General features: G+C 51.6%; 1 protein-coding gene across 1 annotated transcript in view; it reads right to left on the bottom strand.

Moving 5' to 3' along the window:
• Nucleotides 1-18,207, bottom strand: part of TBC1D22A (TBC1 domain family member 22A) — a 314,758-nt gene that overhangs the window by 183,788 nt on the left and 112,763 nt on the right. Inside the window, exon 8 of the mRNA XM_082666699.1 lies at nt 276-390. Coding sequence (XP_082522825.1) covers nt 276-390 — 115 coding nt within the window. The remainder of the gene's footprint in view (nt 1-275; nt 391-18,207) is intronic.

Raw genomic sequence — 18,207 nt, 5'->3', positions numbered from 1 at the left:
ATATACTGCATTTCTCCTCATATGTTAGTAAAAGGAAGATATTAATAATAATAACTGCATCTTAATGTCTTCAGTAGTTGGGCATGTGGATTTAAAGACTTTTTTAAAGCTGGCATCAATGAGAAAACTACTATTCTCTAATATCAGTTGTCATTAATAACAGTAAAACTAATAGCAATTTTCAGTACTGGTATAATTATGCATAGCAACACCGTAAGGCCACTGAAGTCCATGTTTAATGTTTGTGAGAAGAAAACATCATGATATGGTCTTACCTATGTATTCGCAGATGAAGACTACAAAGAAAGGGGTGACGAGGTCATTTATCCCCTGAACGTATCCACTGGCAGGGTGACGTATGGCCCATATAAACAATATCCTTTCAAAAATCTGAAAGAAAATTGAACAGCTGGTGAAGCAAAAAGTGAACGCATCAGAAACTTTTAAATGTACACATTCTTAAAATATACACTATCAATACTTTTCGATCTCTAGTACGAAAATACCAATGGGTTTCATTTTTTTGTAAAATTCGTTATCTTAATTTTTTATAGACTCACAAGCAATATGGAGTGCGTCACCAACCCCTGGGCTCAGTCCCAGCCCACGAGCTGGCTCCAGAGGATGCTCTCTGCTCCTCCAAGCCCCTTGGGTAACCACGGCATGTGGCTGCCCTGGACTTGGCCAGCCAGCACAGGAGCACCCAGCCCATCAGCGAAGGAGACAGGGATGGAGGGACAGAGGGGTGGATGGGCAGGGGGTGGACGCATGCATGAATGGGCACACGGATGGACGGAAGGGTGCATGGGAGGGAGGGAGGGAGGGAGGGAATGGATGGATGGATGCTCTAAATTTCCCACATGTGATTTCTTTTTATTGAGGTATCATTGACATATAACAGTATGTTAGTGTCAGGTGTACAACACATGGTTCAATATCTGTAAATACTCTATTGGGAAATGGCCACCACAATAAGTCTAGTTAACATCCATCACCGTACACACGTTATACATTCTTTTTCTTGTGATGAGGCCTTTTAAGATTTAGTTTCTTAGCAACTTTCGAAGACGGGATACAATATCATTAACTGTACTCTCCGAGCTGTACATTACAGCCCTAAGACTTTTTGTTTCATTCTGACGCCGTTCACCCATGTCACACACACACCCCAACCCTCACCTCTGGCAACCACCAATCTGTTCTCTGCATCTCTGAGCTTGGTTGGTTTTTTTAATGGATTTTCTTTCAGATTATTTCCCATGATATTGAATAGCTCATTATGAGATACTGAATACAGCTGCCTGTGCTATACAGCAAATCCTTGTTGCTTGTCTGCTTTACGTATAGTAGTCTGTACCTCCTAATCCCATACTCCTAATTTATCCCTCCCCCTCCCTTCCCCTTTGGTAACCATAGGTTTGTTTTCTATGTCTGTGAGTCTGTTTTGTTTATGCATTCACGTGTATTACTTCTTGGACTCCACACGTCAGTGACATGACAGACGGCCTCTTAAACCCCCGGAGACCAATCAGCATCCGGAGGCCGGCGTCTTCCATCACCCCTGCCCCCGCCAGCCGTCCGACAACCCGGGGGCCGCCTCTCTCCCGACCGCTACAACACTCACTCTCGCCACCCTCTCCTCCACCTTCCTTCAGGAGAGGGATCTCGCCAGGCGCAACACAGCGCCCTCAGCCACTCGCACGCACACACACCACGCGCACATGGCTTAAAGAGCGTCGCCGGCTCCACCACACACACACACACACACACACACACACACACACACACACACACACACACACACACACACACACACACGGCGCCTCCGTGTCCGGCCCCTGCCTCACGGTCCTCTCCTCCTCTCCGCCCAGCTCCCAGATTCCAGCTGCGCTGAGCCCACCAGGTTGACACCTCCTGCCGGACTCGCTGCCTAAAGAGCCTGTCCCTCCCCTGTTTACCTGGCTTCCAGCTAAGCCCCAGCCCCTCGATGGAGACTGTGCTGCCACCTGTGCCTCCCAGCCTGCTGCGAGAGCCAAGCACTCCTGCTTGGGAGCCTCCCCGGGTCCCCCACCCGGCAGAGCGTCCCTACTGAGCCGAACCGCCTCCCTTCAGTGACACACCCACCGCCAGCTCCCCGACCCCGGGCTCCTGCCACTGGGCCAGGCCTCGCCACCCTCCTGGGCCTCCCACCAGCGCAGGCTGGACCAGCGAGCGTGCCAACAGAGGATGACTCACATCATTTCCAAACAGGCCGACCTTGCAAAGCCAAGCATGTTTGTACCCAAGGTCAACCCCTCCGAATACTGCCTACATTCCTACACATCACCGGGCCTGTGGTCTAGACACCCCCAAGTCACCACCAGCTCTGGCATTTACAGCGAGGGGCCTGGCGCCCAGACGGGGGAGGTCAACCAGGGCACGAGCGGCCCTAGATCCCAGGCCACCGCCCAAACCCCACCCTAGCACTCGTCACTGGGGTTCTTCCAACTGAGCCACAACGGAACCACCCGTTCATCAGGCGGCAGCTCGGCCCAGCACCTGTAACAGGGGCACCTGGTAAATGTTTGCTGAGTGAGCAACACGTTCATGCTCTCTATCCATACACATTTGTCGTTTTAAGTCAACAGCTTTCCAGCCAGCACTGAATATTTAAGTAAGATCAAAAGACCAAAATCATTCAGCGACGTTCGCCATTTGCTGTCTCCCACAGACAGCACCAGGTGGTGAGTCCTCACGCTGCAGCACAGGCTCACCACCCCCGGTGACGCGGGGAGCAGCACCCCACAAGCCAGGGTGGCGGCAGCCGAGAGGACACGAGCAGGCGGGGTCCTTGCGGGGGGACCCCTCTCGGGCCCCAGCACCTCTCAGTCACAGGTCAGACATGCAGCAGCCACGGCCCCGCCCGGCCGCGTGTACACGAGGAAAGCCCAGGGACGGGCGGCAGGGCTGCGCGTGCAGGGGGCGGCCTGGGTGCGGACAGGCTGGGAGGGTAAGGCACCCTCAGCCCAGGCTCCGCTGGCAGGAGAACCCCAGGACTGCTCGTCAGGAAGCTCCGTAGGGGCCTGGAGCCCTGCAGGCCAGGAGCAGGGGAGGGTGGACGGGGGCTACACGCAACAGGCAGGAGCAGTGACAGGCAGGGGAGGCCCGGACGGCTGGCCACACGAGGGCAGGAGGGGCAGCGAAGGTCAGCTGAGCATCTCCTCGCTCACTGGGGCCCTGGCAGACCTCCATCCAATGCTGCACAGTCTGCCAAAGATGACCGGCAGGCAGGGGGTCCACCTGCACACCTCCTGGGACGCCCGCCCCTGGAGTTTGAGCAGGGCCCTGTGACCTGCTTCTAACCAACCAAATACAGCCAAGGGGATAGGATTACATCCAAATATCATAACCCAGCCTGCCAGGAGACACTCTCCCCTGCTGGCTTCCGCGAAGCCAGCTTCTGAGCTATGAGCTGCACGTGCAAAGGGCCACGTGCCGAGGAACTGAGTGGGGCTGAGAGCCGGCAAGAACCCGAGACCCCCAGCTCTGCAGCCTGCAAGCCCCCAGATTCTGCCAGCAGCCAGGGGCGTTTAGAGGCAGATCCTTCCCTAGGGGAGCCTCAGATGAGGCTGTGGCCCAGACAGCACCTTGACTGCAGCTTGCGGAGATCCTGAGCTAAGACCTGCCCGGACTCCTGAGCCGCAGAAACTTTGAGACAACAAATGTGAATAAATGTGTGTTGTTTTAAGGCGCTAGGTTTGTGGCAATGCTGTTATGAAGCAAGACATAACTAATACAGAGGAGACAACTGAGGCACAGAGGAGTTAAGCAACTTCCCCAAAGTCACACAGCCTGTGAGCAGCAGAGCCAGGATTCCACCCTGCTGGTCTGACTAAATGGGGGCCTTGTACAGCCTAGAAAGGGCCACCACTGCTATGCTTTAGGATAAAAGAGTTGTTTTCATACATGAATCGAAAAAGAAGAAAAGACCAAGAAATTAGAATTTTATAGTAAGAAAGACACAGAAAAGACTATGAGCTCCTGGTGAGGAAAGTCTGCATCAGCTCTATCTGCACCTGCCTGAGGTCCAGCAGGGAGCTGTCCATGCAGCAGGGGTGTGTGTGTGTGTGTGTGTGTGTGTGTGTGTGTGTGTGTGTGTGTGTGTGTGTGTGTGTGTGTGTGTGTGTGTGTGTGTGTGTGTGTGTGTGTGTGTGTGTGTGTGTGTGTGTGTGTGTGTGTCACGTCAGAGCCCGGAGCACAGAGACCTCCCTCCTCCTTTGCAATCTCATCTTACTGGCAAGTGGTTATTTAAGCCGTGGGAGTCCGTTAACAAGCCTCACACTTTCAGAGGGCTTGTGACACACACACACACACACACACACTCCTAAACCTGCTCACAAGCATGAATGCCATTTTGCCCTCGGCGGCCCTGGCACCAAGAGAAGCCATTTGGCACAGATGACGTGGTCGGCTTTACCCTGGGAGGAATGGCCGGGGCGCTCGAGTCTTGTCCAGTACGAACAATTCAGCGCCTGTGCAGGCGACTGGAATGGACTGTTCCTGGTGCCGGGAAAGGCCTGAGACAGCTGCAGGGGGGCTGGGCTGGCCGGGGCTCCTGACTCAGGCCCAAAGCAAAGCCTCCACTGGCCCAGCTTCTCCTGTGGGGAGTCCAGAGCAGGCTGTCCTGAGATGAACTAGTTCCCCCAAACACTCCACAAGGAGCCCAAAGAGAGAACCCCAGAACCATCAGTCCCCGGAGCCAGGCTGCAGGGCATGGGCGGGGGGCGCGCTGAGCATCCCCCTCAGGGAACAGGCAGAGGTCAGGCACGTCCACGGCGCCGTCCACAAGGAGAGAAACCAGCCATCTAGGCCTCTGGCAGCTGGCGCCAGCCTTGATGTTAAGGCGCTTGGAAAGGGTGCACTGTATTATTTTGAGGAAAAATGTAGAATTCAGAGCTCCTACTAGCTAAGGCAAGCTGTCAGTTCAAATCCCTTAGATTTAACTCTACTTGATCTCCCTGGATAACCTGGAAGTTATATTTTTACAACTTTAACCCCAGTAATGTGTAAATAAAGGGCCGGGTGCCTCAAGCATAAAACGAAAGCGGCTTCTAAGGCGGCAGGCAGGCTGCAGCGGCGAGAAGAGCACGTCCCTGGAGGTCTGCAAACCAGGTGCAAATCCCAGCTCTGCCACCACAGAGACGTGGCTTTGGGGCCATGAGGCCCTGAGGTCAGGCCTAGATCGCATGGGCAGCACCATGCCCCCCAGGCACCTCCATCCCTCACCTAGGCCCCCGCGGCAGGCCCAGCGGCCCCCGGTCTCCTGGCTGATCACCCTGATGACACCTGTACTCACCATCCCATGGAGCGGCGCAGGGGCTGCTGAGATGCGAACACATCAGGTCACACGTCCAGCCCCGGGGCTTCCCTGACTCTGAGGGAAAAAGCAGACCCCTAGCCGTGACTCCAACACCCCTCGTGGCCTCCACCGGGTCCCCTCACACTGCGCCCACTTCTGTCTCTACCTCGGGGCCTTTGCACTTACTTGTTCCTTCTGCCTGGAATGCCCTTCTCCCAAACTTCCCATGGCCACCATGATTTTCAGTATAAGATCTTAGCTCAAACCCTTCTCACAGAAGACAGCATCCTTTACGCCCCATTGAGGCGGCAGATCCTCTTCCCCGCCCATTTCCACAGAAGCCCCGCCCATTTCCACGGAAGCCCCGCCCCCCAGGAAGGGTCGTCTTCTGTTTATCCACACACAGGTCTCCCTGCTTCCAGGCCACAAGTCAAGGACCGAGAGTGAACAGAATCTACCGCAGGAGGCCGGGCAAAGCACTCGCGACTGTCCGCCAGCACCGGGTCCACGCGCCCTCCTCGGGGACCATGCCACCTGCGAGCCGTCTCCGTGCCCATGTGCCCCAATGCCACACAGGCACCCGGCCGCTGCCGAGACCTGGAGCCCTCACAGCTTCGATGCCAATAAATAACACCCCCGGCGGCTCTGACGCTTGCGTGCCCTTCACCTGCCATCTGCTCTGGGCAAGCGCTCCTACTTCCTCACGTAATCAGAGCCAGGAGGCTGCACCTAGAGCCTCTCGCCTTCTTGCACGTTATTTCCCTGTAACAGTAGCTATTAATTTAGAAAGTAAGAACAACTCCCGTGCTTTATGCGTCTCTGGGCGGGAGAGGGGGAAGAAAAGGTAAACCACTTGCTTAAACCTCCTTCAGCCTCTCTCTTCCAAGAGCTTATCTTTGTCAGTTTCAAGGAGCAGCTTCCTCTCCCCCCAAATCACCCATCTCCATCCCTTCTACCCCTTTCACAAAGCAAGTATGTACATCCAAATTTAATACGCCCCACGCATAACATGAACAATTCTCTAGACAGGATCAATGATCTATGTAATTTCAAATATTTTAGGAATCATGGGTCCACTGTCATCCTCCTCTTATGAAGTAATTAATAAGAAAAATTCAACCTGAGGTTTTCACAGATCACAAGGACCAATGGTAACAGTCCTGCCGTGCTGAGGACACCAGGAGGCCGAGGCAGGCTCCACCCCAGACAAGCCAACCACCCGTCCCAGGCCCCGCACCTGCCCTCGCGGGCGAGTCCCCTGGCCCCGGCGTCCCCTCCAGCCCTGCTCTGCGACCAGCCACCCCAGCCCCAAACAGGAAGCAGCATCTGGCTGAGGGGCAGGCAGAAGCTGACAGAGATGAGCCCCGTCTAGACTTCCAAGGAAAAAACTCCACTGACTGTAATAATGTAGAAGAGATCTCCATACAGAGAGGATGCCTGGTGACACTGGGAAAACATGAACCCAAAAGGATGGGGGGGAACCCCGAGTCCCGACCTGCCCACAGCTGAGGGGGGCTGAAGGGAGGGCGCTGGCTGGGGCAGGGGCTGCAGGATCCGCAAGGCAGCGAGGCGCCCTCGTGCCCCTGGCCGTGCCCCGGGCCCCCTCAGCTCCAGCCTCCGGGACCCATGTGCCAAGACCACGTGTTCCGACGTCTGCCCCTTGCGTGCCCGCCCTGAGCTGTCCGGCTGGCTCAGCCTCCAGGCTCTGTCCGCTCCCATCCCTGCTCCCGGACCCTCTCCCCGGGTGCCAGTGGGACGGGAGCGGGACACTGGACTCGGTGGCCCCGGGAGACAGGGCTGCTGCAGGACGCCCGGGACAGACCTAAACCCATCGGCGGCACAGTTAACTTACTCATTAAAGGCTGTGGGCAGAGAGGCAGTCACGACAGACCAGGCTGTGATGCCGATTAGGAGGCCGCCGCCTGCCATCGAAACCACAGCCGAGCTGCAAGGGTGCAGCGTTTCTTCTTCTTTGTTGTTTCCTTTTCACTGACTGATTTATTCTGTATCTTTTGTCTTAAATCACTTCATAGGAGCATGCTTTGCTTTTGCTTTGAAATCACAAAAAGTAGCACTGATTCCAGCCGAAGTCACTTAGCGTCACTGAAAAACTCCCCCACCCATTAATCCGACACAGGCCCACGGGCCCCGGGGTCCCCATTGCTTCCCTCTGGAAGCCCCTCGGCTCGTTTCCCAGCAAGGCCGCCACGCAGCCCGGGAAGGCGCTCCGACCGTGCGAGCACTCGGGCAGCAGCGTGAAGGGAGGGCTCCCCTGAGGTCACTGTGCCCTGCCCTCGCCGCCGTCATAATGAGCTCTCCCCAGATCAGACACGGAGACCCTGACGGAGCAACAGCAATCCCGGCCCCAGCGCAGAGCGGCCCGTGCTGAGGGACTTCTACACCTGCATCAAACAATGGCACGGTTATTTTGCAAAGAATGAGCGCATCGAGCCATTTCTAAGCTTTTGCTCTCAGACTGGTTAAAAAACAAAACGAAACAAAACAAAACATAAGCCACTGATTGTGCACCGCTTTCCCCAAACTGTAACATGCTTTAAGGGGTACGAGTTACACACAGGGTTCCCCGGTGTGTCTGCGGAGGCCAGCGGGGAGCACACTCTCTCCTCCTGCCCCGCCCCCTTCCCCGGGTCCCATCCGATTCTCCAGGGCCTCTGATACCGAGTCTCAGCTACAACGACAGAGAGGAACCTCACAAAGGACACCCACTCCTCCTTCCCCACCCAGGCCACCTCACCAAGCGGGCACAGCCCCAGGAGGGCCGACGTGGGGACAGCCGGCTCCAGCCCACTGCCGGGACCCCCGTCTCCAAGGGCCCCGACATGCCCAGATCCTCAGAGCAACTTCAGGCCCGGCTCAGAGGCCAGCCCAGAGGCCAGAGCCGCTCTGAGTCCCCCAAGACAAAGTGGGAAGAGGTGATGGGTCATTGACATCAGGAGTCAAAAGCCAGCAGCCCCGGGCCAGGACTCCAGACGGAGGGGGACCCTGGGATGGCACAGGCTGAGCGGGCCACGCGGCAGAAGCCCAGTCTGCACCCTCCCTGCAGCCCCCCTGCAAGGACGAGCCCCCTCTAGCCAGGGCCACGGGGCTTCACCGTGCAGTCAGCCCAGCACCCCGGGCCCAGGGGAAAGGCGGCGGCAGAGGCAGCTGGGCCACAGGTGCACCAGGGAGGGGTGCCGGCCAGCCGGGGATGCGGGCCTCCTGGCCGCAAGGCGCCCGAAGGCCCAGGTCAGGAAGGAGAGGCTTCCCAGACCGTGACCCGGCTGGCCTCAGCAGCTCGGTGTCCCCTCCAAACTCGTGTCCCCACAGACGGCCCTGCCTCCAGGTCATCCTCCCCAAGGCCACGCACAGCGGGAGCAGGGTTGGCACCACACAAACGGACTCTGTGCCCCAGGGCCTCCGCCGCATGCTGCCGAGGACGGGGCCCACCGCAGCCACCACGTGCCCAGCAGTTGGCCACTGGCGCTTCTTCAGGGGCCACGGTCCCCACGACTCAGTATGTCCAAAATCCAGGTATTTCATTAACAGCTGTCACAGGAAAGGTGAAAACAATGCATTCACTTGCACAAGACTATTATTAGCAGACGCCGGGGAGTTCAAGAAATAACAGACACGGAGAGGGGGTCAGACCTGTCACAGCACATTAACTCCCATTTAAATGAATGTGCTGTGGGTTTAAGTAGCGGTATTATCTGCCGATAAAGAAAGGATGCCCTCCGTGTGTGGATGTGTTTAATGAAAACACAGAACGATCCAAGACGGCTCTAGCGATGGATACGCACTGGTTATTATTCGTTCTTAAAGTTCTGTTGTCATTCCTAACGCTCTTGTCTTTATTAGAGAGGAAGAATTCATTAAAAGTCATTCAAACTTTAAACTCTTCCTGAAGTATCTTTTCTACAACAGAGCAATTTATACTCAACGACAATAATTAAAATACTTGCTACTATTACCATCAGGGCTAAAAAAAAATGAAAATGCGACAGGCATCTCCAGTTTGCTTGCCCAACTTCAGAAACCTGCGCGTCATGCCAGGTTCTTCCTAAAAAACTCCAGCGTTCTCCCACAGAGGGCTCTGGGGAGGGGCTCAGGAGGCCCCCTCCTGGCAGCTCTTTCTGTCCTCACTGTGTAAACCTTATCACAGGCCCTCCACATGCCCCCAAGGCAGGACCAGGATGCCAGTAACTCAGGGCACTCGGGGAGCTGAGATGTTTTGCATTCTAAGAAATGAAATATATTGAAACTGAAATTGAAAATGTCGCTGTGCTCATGATTACTTAGGGAAAAAATCTGATTCCAGAAATGTGAAAACATCATAATTCTACCATATGCATCGGCAACACGACTTCACAGCGTATAGAGCACCGTGGAGTTAATTTCTACGAGAGGAGCTGCAAAACATACAGCTCTGTTGAGAAGATCTGTGGGATTTATATCTCCCGAGATCCAGGAGCCGTGTGGGCTCAGAAAGAAGAGATACATACAACACAAGTGCTTGCAGCAGGATTGAGGGAAACTTCCCCCGTACGAATTATAACATCTGATGAATGAAACAAGAATAACAGTCTATAACAAATGTAAAATGTAGATTAACAGGCACCCAGATACCACATAAAGCATACACTGAATATAGGTTTACAACACAATGAATAACGCAGCGCTCTCGGAACAAGCAACAACGCCACACTTGGCTGTGATTACGCCACCTTCACCTCCTTCAAACGTGGGGATTTACGTCCCACATCTTGCGCTCAAGCCAGTTGTCTGCATAGGTTAGCAAAGCACAGACGTCTCATCACACTCAAAACTGAAGTACAGAAAAGAAACAACACCTTCGAACAAAACATCACAGTGTCACACACGTCACCAGACCAAATATTCGGCACAGCTGATGGGACAACGTATCAAAGCACAACTGAGGAATCAGACACTGGTCAGAGGGCATTTTTCCATTTAAAGAGAGGCCAGGCTTCCCCTCCTGGCGGTTCGGCACATGAGATGTTATGACACTTAATCCCACGAGGCAGTAAAAAAAATCCACCCTGACCAATTTGGATTTATTTCGGGAATGTACAGTCACCTCGATACTAGGAAGCCCACTGATAAAATCTACCATATCAACAGAAGAAAGGAGCAAAGACCTATTCTCCTCTCGATGACACGTGGGAAAGGACATGATGAATCTCAACAGGAATTTAGGATTTTCAAACTATGAGAAAAGCAAGGCACCATCCTTAACATAAGGTATCTATAAAGTCTACAGTAAACATCCTGTCGAAGAAGAAATGTTAAAAGACTTCTTCAGAATCGGAATGACACCGGGATGCCTGCTTTCACTACTAACATTCAATACTGCAGTGGAAGTCTTGGCCAGCAGGAAAAGAAAAAGCCAAGCATGTATATACAGAACAGAAAGAAAAAAACCAAACTATCATTATTCATAAGTAATATGATTAACTTCTTTCAAAACTCAAATACATCTACACACAAAATATTAGAATTGATGAAAGAGATTAGTAAGTTTGCCAGATACAAAATTAACTTACAAAGGTCAACTGCATTTCCATATACTGTCAATAAAAAATTAGACAATGCCACTAAAAATTTTAAAAACGCTATTTGCTTAAAACGTATCTATGAATAAATTTAGTAAGTTGTGTAATATATTTAAGGAGGTATGGTCGTTTAAAAGATCAGAATAACTAAATGCAAAAACAAAGTGTTAATTTTCTCCAACTGTTCAACAGATTCTATGTAATTTCTGAGATTTCTATGAAATACAACGATTTTAAATTTACCTTCAAAAGCAAAAGGTCATGAGTAGCCCAGAAACAAGAGCCAGGCCTGGGTGGCCTGTCCTACCAGACATCAAGACCATGTAACCAAGACAGGATGAAGACGGCACAGGGATGGGTGGACAGACCAGGGGAAGAGACGCCAGCCCAGAAGGAGCCCACACACAGCTGCTGTATGATAGCTCATGAGGGCAAGGGGCACAACCACTTATCCACGTGGGGGATTTTAAAAGAAATGGGGCTGCTGTGTCAAACTCCGTGCAAAGTCAATCCCAAATGGATTACGGTCCTAAAGGTAAAAGGCAAAACTCTAAAACTCTTAGAATATAAGATTTCTTTGAAATCGTGAGGTTGGAAAGGATGTCTCAGTACGCAAAAAGGCCTGATCATAAAGGAAAAGACTGCTGAACTGCCTTTGTTAAATTAGGAATTGCTGTTCACACCAAGGAGAGTGAAGAAACAGCCTACTAACTAAAAGAAGATATATGTATCCATATGTTTCCAAAAAAGAATTAGTATCCAGATTATATCAGGAACTTCTACAATCAGGAGGATAAACTAACAAACAAAAAGATGCAGTAGAAAGAGGGGCAGAAGCATTTCCCAAGAGAGGAAATCAAATGGCCTAAGAAACCTAAGAAAAAATACTTAACGTGATCAGCAGTGAAGGGATCGGAAGTGAACAGCACCCTGAGACCCAGGCAGTCAGGGAGCCTTTCGGTTTCACAGCTCCCAGTGCAGGGGAGGGGGCAGCACTGGGCACTCACCACCGGCCCCTGGGGCCACTCCCTGGTACACCCCCCAGAGAAACCCTCAGACCTGTGCACAGGGACTCGGAATGCTCACGGCAACATTCTGAGAAAAAGCACAAGAACGAACATAACCCAGATGCTTATCAACACTGGACTGGTCAATAAACCAGGAACACACGAGGGAATACTACACAGCAGTGAAAATGAACTACACGACAAGCATCGGTGGATGGAGCTCAGAACCTTAACCCTGTAATATAAAGAGTGATAGCAAATGAGTACAGACAGCACAAGTCCACTAAAAACAAAGATTAAAAACAGGCGAAACACACACACACACACACACACACACACACACACACACATAAACTCGTGTCATAAAACCATACAGAAAAGCAAGAAAATAATTAACCAAAATTCAAGAGAACAGTTACTTGTTGGAGGACAGGGACACAGCTGCAGAGGGACAGAGAAGGGACCTCAATGACGCCAGTCTGGTTCTATTTCTTCAGCCTGACAGTGGGTATATGGAAGCTAATTTTTAATTTTTTCTTTAAATTGGACATATATATTATAGAAATCTTTCTGCTCTATTTTACCATAAAACCAAAAGGACAAAAAAAGGAAAGCTCTATGGATTAGATTCCCAAAATATATACCAGAAGAGTTTAATGGACTGATTCTATAACAAATATGTATCTCTCAGGCTCTCACAAATGCATCCCCACCTCTGAAGAAAAAAAAAAAAAAAGATGAATTATGAGACCGAACGAAGAGAGGAGAAAGAAGACGCGGACTCGCGGAGCACTGAGCCCCGGCAGCGCCCCAGGCTCAGGGCCCCGCGGTACAGAACGCTCACACCAGAGGAGTGCGTGTTTAACGCATGCGTCCCGCCAACATCTGGCAAGCGCTTACCATGCTACATGCCAGGCCCCAGGAGAAGAAAGACCCAGGCCGTGCCCTGGGCCGCTTGCAGCGTGAGAAGAGACAGCCACGGCCGGAATCCCAGCAAGACAGCTGACTCACCCACCCAAGCCCACCAATGTCCGTTAGGCACCAGAGGGGGCCAAAACCAGCGTGGAGGCTGGTTGAGTCTCAGGGGACAGAGACACGGGACAACACGCGGGAAGCACGTGGGCGCGGTGGGCCAGCCAGGGCAGGAGAGGGGGTGCTGGCAAGCTCGGGGGGCTGCCGAGCAGAGTAGGCTGGGGAGGGGCCCCCAGGCAGAGGAACGGCACGTGCAAATGCCAAAACCTTCTTCAGGTTGGCCCGGATCCTCGTGGACAGAGCCAACGCCTGCTCCTCGGAAGCGGGCTTTTCTTCCCGTCCACCGCGGGGCCCACGCTTCTCCACGCAAAGGCTCTGGTCGGGAAGTCTGTCTACAGAAAGTTCACAGTCGGGGAAGGAGTCCAGCATGAACACGTCTGTGCTCCACTGGCACCTGCCTCCTGGAAAATGACCATCCTTCAGGGCCACGGAAAACTCATCACACCAACTGGAAGAACGGTACATAATGTGTCTAAAAGGCCTGCGTGTTTCATTATCCTCTGTGTCTGTTTAAATGTAATGAGACATCACTTCTCCACGGCTAATTGGAAAAAGCATCTACTTTCCCTAATTTGTGAAACAGCCCTAAGAAGCAGATAACCAGAGGGTAGATAATATAACAATTACGGAGAAGTGACCCCACAGATGATGAACTTATCAAGTGAAAAGGCCCAGCTGCGAAATCTGAAAGAGCTTCTTCCCATGAGCTCCCTGCACCAATCACAGGGCCAGAGGGCCTCGGGTCCCAGTCCGTGTTCTCCCAAGTAATAGGCTGAGTTTATTCAACGGCGGACAGAGGATAAAAAGAGCAAGTGGCAAAAAAGTTACGAATTTTACTTTCAAATAACAGCGCTGGATAAAAAGATTAATTACTGGTTTCAACAAAACCTCCTGAGTCCCATGAGGCTCCAGGCAACGCTCCAGGCACCAAGCCACGGCCCTGCTCCCAGGGAGCTGACGCACAGTGGGGGTGAGACCTCACCAACAAGAAGACAAATCCTACTGGACGACAAGCACCGTGAGACAGCCAGAGCGTGCGTGAAAGCCGGGGAGAGGGGCTGGGACAACAGCCAGGGTCGTGGGGAACAGCGTCTCCGAACCAGACACCTGAGGTCACAGGTGAGAGAAGGCGGAATTCAGACAGCTGTTCACGAAACAAGTACCTGTTCACAGCTGCTCTGTGCCGTGCGCCGCTTGAGGCACCTGCGTGAGGACTGAAAACGAGACAGACAGAAGGTCTGCTCAGATGCAGCGGAGACAGAAGAGCAGAGCACAGGCGGGGAGCAGCCCCAACCCAGGAGCAGCTGGGCCCCAGGTCCCAGGTCCCTGGGGAGGTCAGGTGGCGCAGCCTCTAGCGGTTACCCCAGGAGGTCCTACCTCCGCAAAGACCCTCCCTCCCTCGGTGGCCTCCCTTCAGGTGGGGATTTCCAGGCTCCACCCCAGGAGTCTGACTCAGAAGGTCCAAGGGAGGCCAGGGGACAGGCGGGCTAAAGGTTTTTCAAGCAATTAAGTGAGCGAAAAATGGAAGAGACGCTTCAGCAAAGAAGCTCTGAGCGTGACAAATCATCCTATGAAAGGCTGCTCGACATCCAGTCAGCAGGCAAATGCGAATTGTGACCCCGTAACAGCCCGCGACACACCTGCTTTTAAAACAGCTAAAATTAAAGGCTGGCAAGTCCCAAGAACCGACAAAAGGATGTGGAGCGACCAGGCGCCCCAAGCATGGCGGCCCGGCATGGCCACCCCGGAAAGGGGCTCGGAGGTTTCTTAGAAAGTGTATAAACATACCATACGGCCCAGCAACTCCACACCTAGGCACTTACCAGAGAGGGGAAAACACAGATGCCTTCCCTAGATTTATACGTGAAGGTTTAGAGCAAATGTACTTTGTAATGGCCCAGAATTGGCAAGGACCCCAGTACCCACCAACTGGTGACTGGGCAAACACATACCCGGAAGACGGCCCTGCTCGGCGGTGCCGTGAACAGCAGGGCTGAACGTCCACGCCCTGTCCAGGTCAGGGGAGCCACTCGCTAAGTCTGTAAGCTGTATGATTCCCTTTCTGTGAAATGCTTTAAAAGCAAAAGTCTAGGGATAGAAAGCAGATCAGCAATTGCCAGGGGCAGGGGGAGGGGACGGGAGACTGACAGCAAAGAGACACGAGGGGACTTCTCAGGGCGATGGAAGTGTCCACACCATGATTCCAGCGGCTGGTACATTCCTACACACAGGTGTCAAGACTAATCTAACTGTATGCTTAACACAGGTGAATTCTCCTGTGTGTCAATTAGCCGTCAATAATGCTGACAGGAGAAAAGGAGGACAGTGGGGAGGGAGGAGGGGAAGGGGAAGGGAGGGGGGAAAAGACATCCAGAGCAGAAGCGGGCATCACCTGTTGGACGAATAAACCAAAGCGCAGACAGACTGGGGGAAACGCTCATGGCAGAAACCCTTCTTCCCGAGTCATGAGAAGCCCAGACTTTATAGAGACACAAGACCAAGTGAAATCAGAGTGACGTTTCCTGGTCCTATACAGCCAAGGACAAGCACATAGGATACGAGCCAAAGCACTACAAGCAGCTTCTCTCAGAACCTATGTTATGGGAGGGGCTGCTCTTCTCCCTCGTGTCTTGTGTCTTGTGTCTTCGCATTCCTACTGCTGGAATGCAAGCGTGAGGGAGGGAGCTAGAGCCCCAACCTGGACCACGAAGAGAAAGCCAAGCACAGGGGGCAGCCGATGCACCGCCGACGACCTCCCCACCGAGGGGCGGCAGACGCCCGTCAAGCACCTCAAAGTGACTACTTCTGTGGAAAACTAATTTTCTCCTTTTGTGTTCTGTAATCGAAAGCACTTTGGCTTTAATAATCCTGAATTTCTTTTTAACAAACTTACTGCACAGACAAGAGATATCAAAGTTTAAAAGTGCATTTACTGGAGCAATCAAGATGCAAAACAAACACTTAAAACAATGAGAAAATTCAATTTTAAAGAGATGCCATTTATAATAGCAACAAAAAATATGACAACTAAGAATAAATCTAATAAAATGTACACAGGACCTATTACGGAACAACTTCTAAAACTTCATTGAAAGGCATTAAATGAATGCCATTTTTTAGGCATTGAATGGCCTAAAAAATGGGGAATTAGCATGTTCATGAAAATGAACACTAGATTTCATAGAGATGTCAATTCTCCCAAATTGACCTATAGATTCTGTGCAATTCCAATCTCAAGTCAAACACACGTTAAAAACCAATAAGAATGGAATCTAAAAAATACAACAAACTAGTAAATATAATAAAAAAAGAAGCTGACTCACGGATATAGAGAACAAACTAATGGTTACCAGTGGGGAGAGGGACTACACGGGAGGGGTTTAAGAGGTACAAACTATTAGGTATAAAATAAGCTACGAGGGCATATTGTACAACACAGGGAATATAGCCAGTATTTTATAACTATAATGGAGTAAAAATTATGAATCACTACATTGTACACCTGTGACATATAATATTGTACATCAACCATACTTCAATTAAAAAAAAAAAAGAGAGAGAGAGAGATGGACTTCCCTGGTGGCCCAGTGGTAAAGAATCCGCCTTCCAATGCAGGCGATGCGGGTTCGATCCTTGGTCAGGGAACTAAGATCCCACATGGCGCGGGGCAACAAAGCCTACACTCCAGAACTACTGAGCTCGCGTGCCTCAACGAGAGAGCCCACGTGCCGCAAACTACAGAGCCCACACGCTTTGGAGCCTGTGCACCACAACTAGAGAGAGAAGACCCGCACGCCACAATTAGAGAGAAGCCCGAGCGCCGCAACTAGAGAGAAGCCCGAGCGCCGCAACTAGAGAGAAGCCTGAGCAGACCACACGCCATGACAAAAAGATTCTGTACGCCACAGCTAAGACCCAACACAGCCAAAAAGGAATAAGGAAAATAAATAAATATTTTTTAAAAAGATAGAGAGAGAAAAACTTGGCCCCCTGACTCTGGAACTTACGTGGAAGAGCAAAGCCTTAAGATGACCTGATCACTTCTGAAGAGGAAGAGGGGGTGTGAACACCTCCTACCAAATACTGAGACTTAGGGTGAAGCTGAATGAATGAAGGTAACTCGAATATTGGGACAAGACAGAGACCAGATCTCCGCGAATGTGAAAATGGCATGAACAGAGGGACACTGCAAACGTGGGGAGATAAGCTGGACCGGCCACCACGGGAGAACGTTAAGCTGGATTCCCACCTCACAGCACACACAGCCATCAGATACAGATGAATTAAAACAGGTGTGAATGCTAACACTTTATAACTTTGAGGTGAAAATAAGGGAGGGAGAATGGCTTGAGGATGTCTGGGTAGGAAAAGATCTCCTCAGGAAGCTAACCCTAATAGAAGAGATGGGTAAGTTCAATGCCACGAAAACTGAGAACTTCCGATCACGACAGCCATCAAGAAGAAAGTGTCAGAAACAAGCCACAGAGTAGGAGGAGGAATCTGCCATATACAAACTGCAAAGAATTAGAATCCCTAATATATAAAGATCAACAACCAACAAACAAGTAGATCAACCACACAAGAAATCAGGCAAAGGTGGGAACAAGCATTTCCCTGAAGGGGGACACAGAAGCACATAAATACACGAAGAGATGCTTACTCCACGTGTGATCAGAGAAAGGAAAGTGAAGGATGCCCACCAGAGACAGAACTTGAGAAGCCTGGCAACACCCAGACCTGGCAGGGGTGTGAGCACCAGGACGGCTGGTCCTCTACAGGGGAGAGAGCTGAATCAGGACAACCCACTGGGGAGCGTCCTGACGTCATCTGGAAAGTTCAACAGGCTGACAGCCAACCTTGCAACAATCTTCCTTCTTCGTAAATGCTCTTGAGAAATCCCTGCCAGGGGGCATCTGCATAACTGCACGTGCAGCTTCCAGGCAACACTATTCCCAATAGCAAACCACAGAAACAACCCAAATGTCCACCAACAGGAAAAAAGGCAACAGAAAGTGTGGAATATTTAAATAACTAGACACAGAGATTAGCCGAATCTAAGAAAATAATGTAGATGAAAAAAGCCAAGTTGCAGAGATCAGACTACACAGAGGAATGATCCGGCTCCAGAACACGGCTTTCCCAGTGTCACGTGACATGTGTTAAAGGCGTGAAGAATCACAGATACGGGTCAGGAGAGAGGTCATCTCCTGGGGAGGGGCCTGGAGACGAGCGAGAACAGCAGGTGGCTTCCACACTA

The sequence above is a fragment of the Grampus griseus genome (genome assembly GCF_964374135.1).
Source record: "Grampus griseus genome assembly, chromosome: 11".
Taxonomy (NCBI): Eukaryota; Metazoa; Chordata; class Mammalia; order Artiodactyla; family Delphinidae; genus Grampus; species Grampus griseus.
This window is presented reverse-complemented; position numbering and strand designations above follow the sequence as displayed.